The sequence below is a fragment of the Anas platyrhynchos genome, chromosome 4, assembly GCF_047663525.1.
Source record: "Anas platyrhynchos isolate ZD024472 breed Pekin duck chromosome 4, IASCAAS_PekinDuck_T2T, whole genome shotgun sequence".
In the NCBI taxonomy this organism is placed as follows: Eukaryota; Metazoa; Chordata; class Aves; order Anseriformes; family Anatidae; genus Anas; species Anas platyrhynchos.
This window is the reverse complement of record NC_092590.1, coordinates 21,364,133-21,377,099: the sequence shown is the minus strand read 5'-3', so window position 1 is coordinate 21,377,099 and position 12,967 is coordinate 21,364,133. Positions and strand designations below refer to the sequence as shown.

The window sequence follows — 12,967 nt, the reverse complement described above, 5'->3', positions numbered from 1 at the left end:
GTTTGATTATTACACTATGCAGATAAAAACATGGAAAATTTTGCCTCTTTTTCCTTAGCAATATTCTCTTCAAATATTTATGAATTCCTGTCTTAAAACCATCATCTCACCACATAGTTCTGAGTTCCTAAACTACAAAATTCTCTAAATGCAAAACAAACTCAGCACTGAAAGTCAGAATAGGTATTTTATTAACATGTCCTGGGTACCACAGAACTCAGCTTCCCAGCAGATAAAGCAGAACACATCTCGAATTCTCAGCTTCTCAGAGAAGCATCACTAAAACATGCGCTGCAACTGGCACTAAACTTTCCTGCTAAGTTTTTGAGAGTATAAAGCAGAGTAGAGGCACAATGAAATCAACAAGGGAAGGAATGGAGGGAGGAAAGGGAAAAACTCTGGGTCTCTTGAGTCTCACACACCTAATTAGTAACCTAAGCTTTAATCCGTGAAGTACCAGATTTGCCAGTGTTCATTAAAAAACAAACTTCTCAGGTTTAGGTCTACGATTAAAATGATAAGCTTGACAAAACATTTAAATGTTTGATTTATTAAAAAATGCCTATTTTATTTTTTTTATCAGAAATGAAGACAAAGCTGTAGAAAACCTACAAACATATCAAATTCTAGACTCCAAGACATTCTGGCCTTCAACTTCCAACCAGAGATTTTTACGAAAATCTATTACAAAAAACATGGAACAACTGACATCTAACTCCCCAATTCATTTTTTCCCCCACAATTTCTGAAATTACTATGACAAGTGTCTGAAAGCCCAATTTACAATATGCTTTCCTTGAAAGAGAACAGAGGATTTGGAAGGGTCATCTATTACTCTGTCAGCACACCTTCTGTACAGCTGATGTAGTTAGGTATTATTTTCTCTACCAGTATTGACACTTGAGAAGAGAATGCTGTTAAAGAAAACAACTCTAGGTAAAGAAAATGAATTCAGTGAAAGGACAGCTAGATACAGATAAGCTGGGCAAATGGAAACATTCAACAATAGGTAACAAATACATCCGAAGCAGGTTAACAGGGACAAAAATAAAATCAGCACGTATAAGCCATGTTTCTGAGGCTAAAATAATATTTTGAGGTGTACCTTAGATGACAATCCATGTCCTTGGCTATTAATTCTACAAGGCCAGATCTCCCTGTCATTCAGGGCAGCTATGTTGCTTTTCTCTTTAGGTCTTGCTCTAACACCAATGTCTGTAACCTGTTCTTGTAAAGCTGAACTCCCCAGTTTGTCCTCAATGCAGGGATAAAAGCTCAAAGACACCTCCTTTGCTAAACAATTAGTATGTTAGATTTTGTACTCCAGCTTAGCACACATTTTTAAGCTGCAAACCAACCCACTTGTATCTTGGCATATACTGAAAACTACTACCAAATAAAATCTACTAAAAAGCAAAGATATTTTTAGTCATTCTTACAATGCATAACAATGAAACTCCACATAGCAATCAACTTGACAAGAGCAGCAGCGTTCATTCTACATATATTTAAACTGCGTATAAAGAGAAATCAGCTGCAAAATGAAGAGCCAAATGGCAAACTAGAGCTCCTTTTGCAAAGATGAAGAAAAATGCATGCTTATATTAATATCTCTTGAAATCTGGTCTTTTTCCATTTTTAAATTAAACTTTATAAAGTTAAAAATACATATTCCCTGTCTGTACTTGTATTTCTTTACAGCAGCAAAAAATATTTCAGAATGTAATTACAAAGATCCCTTAGGATCTTAACTGTTGCTTTACTTCTAAGCACTTCAGTTACCATTTGTGGAGTACTGAGTACTAACTGGGTACAAGAGCACCAGCTATTATTTTTCCTCAGTGCATTGGAAGTATTGGAAGACATAGAACATAGGACAGCAATTTAACTTGCCTACTAAAAGAACTGCTTGTGATATAGAGGTTTTATAGATAGGAAAGAAGATTGTCTGTGAATTTCAGGATTAATTCAGAAAACATTTTCTAACAGATGCCCATCTCTCAAAAAAAAAGAGAAACTTCTGTGTTCAGACAGTATTTCTACCATATGACTAGGAAGGTGTTTGACCAACAGCTCACTGATCACTCATTTATAACCCTCTCATCCCTACCTAACACCAGTAAGTTTTCCCACCAACAGAAAAACTTACAGATGAAAAGTCGCATGGAAAACTATTCCTTCCTACATCAGTTCCGTGCATACCTTTACCGAAATACACATTTAACCCTTCAATCTCCTTTGAATAAAGATTAAAGAAAAACTGTCAAGAGATATTGTTGTGACAGAAGTATTGATTTTTAAATTCATATTGAAGAAAGTCCAACATGTGCATGTATACCTCCTGAACAGAAGGTTAGGGGATTTAGTATTTTTGAATTGAACTGCAGATCATGTCGCTGTCACAACAATTAGGAGGAAAAAACAAAACCCAGATGAGCCTTCACTTCTAGCACTTTAATTACTAAATTACTAAAAAGCAGCTTACCATGGTATCTGAAGCCTCAGACTGCACATCAATGTTTAGCGATGTGCTCTCACCTACAGAACCAGATCTCACAGCTGAATCTATAGTCCGAACATCCTCCTCCTCATTTTCTCTAGCCTGAAATATTTCAGTGGCATAAATCAAGAGCTATGCAAATGGGGTGGTAAAAATGAATTATGGAAGGAACTACATTTCAAAAACCAACACCCCCAGTAGCACCATCAAAACAGCAACAGTCAACTCCTTATAAAAATCAAATCTTACAGTGCAGAAACAAATACATTATGTTCTCAAACTTACAAGCATCTTTTGCAAAAATTTCAGATAGGATTTCTCCTGCTCTTTAAGGTGATCTATAAGGTGTGATAAACGCTCAACATTGGCCGATCTTTCATTTTTCTCTACAAGATCATCCCGCATGGAGCTGGCCTTAGCAATATAGTCGCGAATTTGAACTAGTCTGCTCACAATCTGTAAAGACACTGAAATTACTGAATGCATTCAGCTACAGCTGTAAGGTCTGTAATGCACAAAACATGGTGACAGCAACAGTAAAGTAGCAGCAATAGGGTGACATACTGGACTTTCAATCATTTAACCACTTACGGAAATGTGCTTACAAGTCAAAAGCCTTTATAACGAGAATATATGCATGCATAAAGTGCTGAAGCACAGGGCTTCTTGTTGACATAACCTTAACAGAATTGAGCTTACTACTAACATGTGAAAATACTGAACTATGAGACTATTTCCTCAAACTGTATAACAGAGAATAACTTCTATGATGAAAATTAGCACTTTTAAAAATGGTAATAAATGGACAGTAAGGTCTAATGGACAATACATTAAGCTTGGTTTCATCTTTTCCTCAGGTTGCCTTGTAGAACAGTATTTACTAATAAGGACATCCAATACAAGTTTAACTACAACAGTTATACTGGAAATTAAGAAAGATGCACCTGAAAAGTAATAGGGTCAGTAAAACCTTTTGAAGAGTGCTTATTCTGTAGACCTTACAGGCTAAGCAAGTACCTGGCTGCTATCCATAGCTGGTTCTCCTCTTCCATCTTCTTGATGAGAGAGTTGACAATTCTGCAAGAAATCCTTACTTAGAGCAGCTTCAAACAACTCTTTACATTGCAACGGTATCCCGCTTTCTTTTTTTTGGGAATCTGACGCAGGACCTTTGCTTTTGTTAGTGTTTATCTGCAGTGACAAGAAGTTGAATGGTTTTTTGTTTTCATTAAGTTGACGTTTGTTGTTAGCAGCCGTTGCCCTGCCTTGAGAATCACTTCCAATGCTTCTCTATAAACAAACAAAACAAAGAACAATTGTTTTATTTTTTCTCCAATATATTCTCAGCTCTGATTAGTTTCGCTAATCAAGACCATGCCAGTGGTCTCTGTCATAGTTTCCAGAAAGCAGCCCACCCTCCCAGAACAGCTGAGAAGTGGAAGGGATCTGCAGTCCCACACAAAGCTCAGCTCCTCAACCTTGCTGTGGCCTCTGCCTTTGCTATAGTGAATGGCATCCTACTTCTCCAGGTATTTAAGAGAATCATAAAACTAAACAAGAACAGCATAAACTTGCAAAATATAATCTCATATTTTAGCTTTTCTTTAAAAACTTCTGAACACCAACTTGTTCCAATAACATACATTTCTGGAAGCAGCTCTGCCTGGTTTTTATAGTCTAAGTCAAAACAATGAATCACGTTTGATAGATATTCTTCACAACCCAAACAAGTTAACAGCAAGCTTTAGTAAAAATTAACAAACCTCTATTCTGAAACTGTTAGGACAAATTTATCATTCTGTTGACAGTGAGATAATCCCTCACTTCCCATTGCTTTGGACAAGGGAAGGCTAAACATGCCAATATTCCCAAAGAAACAGTTATGGCTCAAGAATTCATGATGTGCTTCTCGCTGTACTACAGAGCAGCAATTCTTAATGCTGCTCTTCTGCTTAATGCACAAGGATAGCAGTGGTCAGAATCACAAACTATGTCACTTTAAGAACATACTTTCAAATAAGATAACAGACATTTCCAAGTGGCAGACAAGTATGATGAGTAATAAATACTCATTTAAGGACACAGACATTTGTTAATAATTGAGACAAATAAAGTAAAGACTGATGGCATACCCTCAGGCATAGAAAAGCCATGGTCTTCAACTTTCCAGTTTCCTCAAGTTCAGAACTGGAGCTGTGATTTGGCTCCCACAGAACATGAGATTTATTTATTTTTAAATCTAAGTTGCTTATGAAAGCTTTCTTTATTCATTTTTGTAGTCACACTTACAGTGGAAGCTAGTATTCACACAAACCTGATCCAGATCACTGAAGTTTATTCTTTGCTTAAGTCTTTCTAGTTCAGCCTGCTCTGGAACAGACATCTGGGTCATGTATCGTGCATGAGGAAAACTATGAGGAGTCCTGGTCTTCCGTCGTCCCATTCCAGGTGAAGATTCTGGAGATATATCATTAGTAAGCCTCGTTTCTGCGTCTCCACCAAGCTTCTTCTTGTTTTTTTCTGATGATCTGTTTGCTTTTTTCTGTTGACTTCCCCAGTCCTTAAGGCAAAGGAAATGAAAGGAAGTAGTAGTCATATTTACTTTCTGTCTGTGTGGATAGCAAATGTTTAATTCAGTGAAAGGGATTTTGCTTCTCTTTTAAAAATAAGAGTGATACCAAAACATGCGCTGCTACTAAGATTCCTAGAGCAAATGTCACATTACAAAATATCATTTTTTCCATTGCTTAAATTCAGAATAGCTTGTCTGGAAATTTTTAACCTGTACCATCTTGCTATGCATTTAATTAGCTTACAATAAAGCTAAAATTGTATCTCTTCTTTGGCAAAGACTCTTAAGCAGTTTAGAACTTTTGAAATTGAGAAGTACTGAAAAGACTTAGTTTTTTCCATTGTTGCCTGCGTAACAGAATCTACTTACTAATTTTAACATACAGCATAAAACGACAACCGAGACCTAAGATGAAATATACCGTGTTGTTCAGCCTGTCATCAAGGCTCTCATTGCTCCAGCTGGGCAAGTCCTGCTCATTCATGCCTTCTTCAAATGGACCACCTCCCGTTGCCATGATAAGCACCCACTAAAAAGAATCTAAAAGAAATAGTTGAGAGGAATAGGCTACATTACAATCCATTCATATAGAATATTTTACATTATGATCTCTAATCTGAGATGACAACTACGTATTTGTAATAAAATGAAAACACAAACTTGTTTTAGGAAACTAAAACCCGTGTACATAAAAATGTAACAGAGAGAAGAACAGATACTGGCATTAAAAATTAATCAAGACGCTGTGTGAAGGGAGTGCTGGTTTTATGTGCTTGCATGCATTTTGCTCAGCTTTGTGTGTATTTTTTTACACCCCTTTTGCTTTTCCTTTTAAATCACTGCTCTTAGGAAACAAACTATGTTTGAGGATCTCAATATTCCTCACTTTAAAAGTACACTGCAGAGAGCTTGCAAAGACTACTCTGGGATTCATCAAGCCTGCACTTTCAGGTCCAGAGTGGTGTCTATTCGATACTCGACCTCCAAAGTTGCCTCCTGGATGTCGAAGTTCTGAATTTGTTTCAATATTAAGAAGCTGACAGAGCACCGAAGGCAAGACATGTCGATACAACACACAGAAAATGGACATCAACAGTAAGTTTGCTATATTCTTTACTACAGGTTAAGGTATTTAAGCTGGTAATGCCATGCCACTTACATAATAGTTTCTAGGTAAATAAATGGTTTTCCTAGAGCTTTGCTGTTCTCATTAACTGTCTCATTCTGTGCAGATTAAGCAACCTATACCTTAGGAATTCTCACATCCTCTACTAGTTTTGACACAAACAGGAATTTTAAAAATTGTTAAAGCTGAAAGGTCAGAAACAAAGTATTCCTCTGTAGCACAAAAATTAGATTACCCTGCTCAACAGGAGGCAGAATACCTAGCTGTATGTACCATCAGGCTGCAACAAGAGCTGCATATCCTAACTACTGCTCACACAGGTCCACTGCTCACAGCTACAAACCTGCTCCTCATAACAGCTTTACAACACAAAGTTCTTTACAGAGGTAGAAGAGAGACCATCTTGTAAATACTTTCTCCAGGAAGGTTTAACTACAGTATTAGCCCATGATTGCCATTGTATCTTTAACTGAAAAACACAGAAAATTGACCGTTCATTTCTAAGCATTTTTCTACATCCTATCTAGTAGGAATTTTCACACCAAGACTTCACAGCATGCAGCTGAAGAAATCACCTAAAACTCAAAATTTTATGCAGCATCTAAGAAACATCTTTATAATCAGTTCCAGGATGGGGGATGGGGAGGAAGCTGACATTTAAAAGGCTGCACTAGTATACCTAAGTCATTTATATATATAGTATTTCACCAAAATCACACCGTACAGCTAACAACAGTAGGTGGAATTGCACAAAGCAGGATTTGGATGCAAACACACCTTAGTACTGCTACACCATTTAGAAAATGGGATCTACAAGGCATGCTCACCCCAGCACAACCACCTCTCCACTTGGCAGTGGATCACCCTCAGTCACGCTGACACACTGCAGGAGCAATTCAGCTTCTGCAGCCACAATCAGAACCACAATACCTGTATAATTACCGCCTGCTACTTTGGAAAGTGGCAGATCTGAGCCCCACTGCGCTGGCACACCCATCCATATCCCTTCTTTGTCCCACCACAAGCATTCACAAGTCCAAGCAATCAGAGGGTACCACCTATAAACTAGTCCAGCCAACTAACAAACCAAACAAGCAAAAAAACCCAGATGAGATAAGTGGATCAGCTCTCCAGTCTGGCTAGTCATATGGCTCTATAAGCTCTAGCTGTAGGCTTCAGGAAAGCAAATAAAAGCCAAGGCATGCCAAGAGCAAAACCAAGACAGATCTATACAAACACACCTTCTGGGCCACTTTCATCCAGGGGAACTGTCAGATTAATTTAGAAAATAAAAACATGATGCCCTTACACAGCGTGTTTGTTTACACGTGGAAATGCAACTATCCTAGGAACAGTTCACAGAGAAACTCTCCCACCAACTCCAGGCAAATTTGACAAGCACTCAAAGCAAAAACATAGTTATCAATTTAGCTTATTTTAGCAACAGCTGTTTTATAAACACTTTCTCCAGTTACAGAAGGCCTGTTCAGCTGTGCAAGACCCGACATTTCCACTGGCACTCCAACCTGACCTACACCGCTAAGCACAATGAGTTCATCTTGACAAGCTCGGAGACCATCTGGGTTCACAGCCAAATTCAGTAAGCCGTTTCCTTGTAATACCCTTATATAATTCTACTGAAACTGTAGCAAAGGTGATTTTTCCTACCTTCCATGCAAAACCAAGAAGCGGCAGTATTTATCTTCACATAATACAAATAAACGTTCACACTTATTTCATTGAAAATTTCCACAAAAGCTGTTTTCACCTATCCTTGTTCTAAGAGTTTCTAATCACTTATGAAGTAAGTTCACTACCACAGATGCAATATTCGGAAAAGTTTTCTCAAATAAGAACCCCAGGCTCACTCATTAGTATTGAGTATTCTACTAAATTTAGTATTCTACTAAATACAGCTCAAAAATAACAGCAACCTGATTACTTTCACCAAGTGAATTTTAAGAAAAATATATTAACAGAACCACGTCCTTCTCAGACACTAAGTCTCTAAGCATTCATATTACCGTTCCTCATGTTTCCAAATAAGTTATATTCAAATGGGCTTATTTTCTCTCTTCATTTTCTCTCTTCACCTCAGTTATAATAACATGGAAGCTCAGCCAGCTTTCTTCTCCGAAATAAAACTCTCACACAAGCAGCTGTGCCTCTTCTCCCCCACACTTCACCGATTTGTGGTCTGCCTTCCTTTACATTTCCCCAGCCGGATGAAATCCTCTCCTAAGAGCCCTGGTGCCCTCCCATCATCCCACTCCTGCATCCAGCAACCCGATCGCAATCTTAGCTCCTTGCACATTAGGGAATCTGCACAAAAGCTGTGCTTGAGCGTGTGCATGCTGCCTTACAATAATTATCAGGAACTTGAGGAAAATAATAATAATAATAATAATAAAATCCTCTCAAGTACATTTATTACAGTAAAAATAAGGTAACAGGGCAGATTATGGTCAAAACTTGTACCTGCCAGAGCGATTAGGATCACACACATTTTGTGCATGCTGCAGCAATATAAAAACTACTCTGAAGTATCACAGGATTTAATAATAAAGATATAAATTTAGATTTTTTATTTATTTTTTTCCAGTATTTTTATCTGCACCAGATCCGCCGGCACGTCTTCCCAACAGCACTCACCCCCGCTGCAACACCCCCCCAGAAAAACCCTTCAGCTTGCAACTTCGCCTGGAGAAAGGCAACAGCTATAAAAAAACCCGGTAAGAGCCCCCCGTGCCCTCAGCCAGCCCGGGGCCCGCCCCGCGGCCTCCTCCCGCCGCCGGGCAGCGCAGAGCGGAGCGGGCGGCCCCCGCCTGGCCCCACAGCCTCACCCCGCGGCGGAGGGGCGGCGGCCCCGGGCCCGGTCGTTGCTCCTGCCCCGGCCCCGGCCGCGGGCGTCGCCTTCCAGCAGCGGCGGGCTCTGGAGCGCGGCGCTGCCCGCGGGGCCTCACAGCCCGGCCCCGACCACCGCCGCCGCCGCCATCTTGGAGGCGCCGCCACAGTGCGGGAGGCGGGCGGGCGAGGCGGAGGGATCCGCACCGTTGCCGTGGTAACGCGGCTCGCAGGTGCCCTTCCGCGCTTGCGGGTGCGCCGGCCCCGGCCGGGCTACGTGACGTCAGGGCGCGGAGGACGGAGTTTCCCGCGCTTCTGCGCGCCTCTGGGAGGGGAGCCCTGCGCAGCGCGGTGGAAGGGCGGGACGGCTGAAACTCCAAGTCCCAGCGTGCACCGCGCGAGGAGAGCGCCCGCGCTCGTTCTATCTGGCCGCAACGCCTCCTGGGAGGTGTAGTTTTCCAGTCAGGGCGGCGCTCAGCGCGGTGGCGGGTTTAGCGGGAGCTGGCTTGGGGCCGCCGTTGAGGCGTCGGGCTCGTTTTGCTCCTAAAATAAAATACGCAAACTGTGATGAGCTCTATAAACGATTTTACCTGACTGGAAGAAGACTAGTAAAATCACGACGTCAAAACCACGAGGCTCAGATGACGTCCGGAGCCTTTATTTACGGCAGTTTCGCCTCACGCAGTGCTGTGCTCGTTTGGTCTCCTCCAGGAATTCCCAGCTAAAAATAGAGCAGGGGAAGCTGGAGGTCATTTCAGTCAGTTTCTGGTCGTTTTCTACTTTTTCTGCGTTGCTACTGCACGCTCTTAGCGACTTGCTTTAGGGCTTGCAGTTTACAGGACTGGGTTCCCAAAACTTTGCTGAGGAAAAAAAATAGGGAAAAACAAAAAAAGGGTTACCTATTTTTTAAAATGTTTTTAGTTTGTTTGTTTGTTTGTTTTTGTTTTTTGGTAGTATTTATGCCATCATTTACTGTTATTTTCCATTTCTTTTTCAGAAAAGCTGATAGGATTTGTATTTCAGTCATCGTGGTCCAATTGTCAGAACAAGGGAAAGAAGCTACCGTTTTCAGGATATGCATTGTGCTGGGCTCCAAGGCAGAAACATTAAGGATCTGAGCAATGCTCCAGGTTCGTGGTGGGCTAGAGGCATTCTACCGATACCACCTGGAGGTAGAGTTAAATCCCCAGTCATTAATACTTGTGCCGATGTTTTTTTGCTCCAGCAAAAATCTAGATGGCACATCAATCCCTCTCTAATTTAGAAAGGGAACAAAATCACTGGAAAAAAATCTGTGAAACAAAAATACTTCAATAAAAATATTTTCTCCAGCAAATGCCCTGGCATCAAAGGAATAGCTCTGGACAGCACCAGATGTGTGTGGAAGGTGAGCTAAGCCTGTCAGTCAGCACAGCATTTTGCTCACATTCCTACCGTTGCAACATGCATAAGAGAAACATTGCAACATGCATATCCATAAGAGAAAGCACTTTAACGAAATTCTACAACAACCGTTTGGACACTCTACATATAAGGAATAGATATAATTCATCTGCATTGAAGCTCCACCTCTTATTTATCAGCTTTTTAAAGTTGTAATTGCAACTGATTAGTTATAATGTTAGAGTATCATAAAAGTTATATAGTGTGTATATAATATAGTGTATATGGTATTATAAAAGTTAAAAAAACGTCCTTTTATCCTGGCCTCAGGTACCATGTCTGGATATTCAGCACAGTACTGGCAATGTTGCTGTTGGCAGGATGCTATTGTCACAGTGGCATACCTCTCAATGCCCAGCAGGTGGAAGCAAAATTTAAGAGGAAAAAAAATGCCCTAATACAGTGATTACAATTGTTTTTGTCACTGTGGTTTGTTCTTAAAATACAGCTCATTCTTTGTTTCTTGAAAAAAAAAAAAAAAAAAGTCTTACATAAAAATATAATATGTTCTTAAGGAAAACCAATACATTAAATAGATATTAGAATGTTTTAGTAATAATATCTTTATTGTACTCTTCTATGTATCAAAACTGTATTTTCTCATCCTTAATATAGGATGTGATATATTGGTAGTATGGCTCTTCCAGAAGCTTAAATTATCATCACTCTGATTCCCACTTGACATTTGGAGAATAATTTTTTTCTTCTTTTTATTTTGCTGTCCCTCTTCTGGAGTTGGCTGCAAATTTGTTACCATATAAAAAATAGAAATAAAAAATAATTTAAAAGGTGCTTCAAAGAAATACAACAGTACCAGCTGCTCAATATCATTTTTTATTGTGTGTGGTAGACTAAAAAAAATGTGCAATAAGGAACCTTAGATCTGCAAGAAGCATTATTGTAGATGGTTCTCTACTACTGCTATAAAATAACATCTCAGGATTTGGGAAAAATTGTGAGCCAAAACAATATGGCTTGAAGAATGTCTTGTTAATTAAAAACTAAACATACCTTTTGGGGGTAGTCCCATGTCAACACTAATGAGCCTCTAGACTGACAGTAACTAATTCCTCCTACAAAGATCTCTGCTATAAGTGCTGCCATCAGCAGACATACTAATGAATGCACCCTCACAGAAACTGACTGGATTATCTTTTGAGATAGTCCAACTTAATTAGTATTGAAAGCTATGTCATAGACATGATGATTTTTGCTTGTGCATCTGCTGGCCTTATCTTGTTAATTTTACTTTATTATTCTGGGGTGAAGGAAAAGAAAGCCAAAAAACAATAATAATAATAATAAACACAGGCATATAAGGACTAGAGACAAAAAGAAGTGAAGGTTTAAAGTTTAACTGAGACTGCAAAGATGTGAGAAGCTGGGGAGAAAGATTTTTAGGGGCACTGAAACAAAAGCAGTAATTAACACTGCATTTGAGTAATAGCAGTAATTGTTAGCTTTTTTGCTGATTTGTCACAAAGATGCTTTTACTGCAAAAATGTAACTGGCCCAAAATGTTTAGACTACCATAATATGGCTGCAGAGCATCTATCTGGCCACCAAACTAAAGTTTTTTTTGTTTTGTTTTTTGTTTTTGCATAACATTGCAATAGAAAGATGTTTTTCTCTTAAGGCAATAGCAAAGAGTTTTGAGTTGATTTATACAGGAAGATAAAGTGTCTGTTTATCCCTGTGGGACCTGATAATATATTAAGCAGGCGTAGGGCAGAGGCATTGGCATTGAATATCCCCAAACCAAGCATTAGGCTAGCCAAGGATTAGGCAATTCATTACTGGTGAAGAAGAAAGCAAGTTGTGATGATCCACATAATAACCATGAGAAGCAATAAAGGAAAAAGTAACTGGCAGTTACAAAATTAGCTAAAATAGCTAACCTGCTTGGACCTTGGAAAAACACCTGCATGTTGGCTGAAGAATTGACAGGACCCCGTTGTAAACCTTTACCAAAATCTGTAAGGATGGAGAAGGTAATCCACTTGACACTGCTTTTATCTCAGCACTCCGTAATATTTGCTGCTATGCACATTCCAAGTATTCTAGCAAAATGCTAGTGACTGAGATCATCCTTAGGCTCAAAAAGTGACAAGGTGGAGGCACAAGGCATAACCGGTTTGGTTTTATTAAACATGCTCATTTTACACAACCAAAACATATCAGGAGAACCACTGTTTATCTGTAACTCTAGGACCATAAGTACTCTCATTGTCCACTTTGAAGAGCCCATTTTGAAGACGTTTTCAAGGAGGTCTCTGTAACACACAAGGCAGCAAGGTCATAAATCACTATTCCACTCCTAATTTCAGATCCATTTTTTATGAAACAGTGTTTGTGAACAGCCTACAGATCCAGTGTTTAATCTGAATTTTCCTTTTTGTTTGTTGTTTAGTTTAACATTGCATTTGATACACTGCACTCTTAGTTATATAGTCTAATTTTTAAATTTTTTTTTTCTGTTTCC

The 12,967-nt window shown here is 39.4% G+C and overlaps 1 protein-coding gene and 1 long non-coding RNA gene across 14 annotated transcripts in view; one reads left to right on the top strand and one right to left on the bottom strand.

Annotated features, from left to right (window-relative positions):
* Positions 1 to 9,662, bottom strand: part of PCM1 (pericentriolar material 1) — a 42,366-nt gene extending 32,704 nt beyond the window's left edge. For 7 of the 13 annotated variants that reach the window (XM_072037154.1, XM_072037158.1, XM_072037161.1 and 4 more), the window contains exons 1-6: positions 9,042 to 9,235; positions 5,494 to 5,612; positions 4,815 to 5,060; positions 3,518 to 3,790; positions 2,786 to 2,956; positions 2,486 to 2,602 (exon numbers count right to left, since the gene is read on the bottom strand). In XM_072037154.1, coding sequence (XP_071893255.1) covers positions 2,486 to 2,602; positions 2,786 to 2,956; positions 3,518 to 3,790; positions 4,815 to 5,060; positions 5,494 to 5,589 — 903 coding nt within the window. In that variant the 5' untranslated portion in view covers positions 5,590 to 5,612; positions 9,042 to 9,235. The other 6 variants (XM_072037159.1, XM_072037166.1, XM_072037164.1 and 3 more) reach the window with 4 other exon arrangements.
* On the top strand, positions 8,449 to 12,963 carry LOC119716759 (uncharacterized). The gene is made up of 3 exons (XR_005265366.2): positions 8,449 to 8,930; positions 10,040 to 10,429; positions 10,756 to 12,963. It is a non-coding gene; the product is annotated as an uncharacterized lncRNA (long non-coding RNA).
* The last annotated feature ends 4 nt before the right edge of the window (positions 12,964 to 12,967 follow it).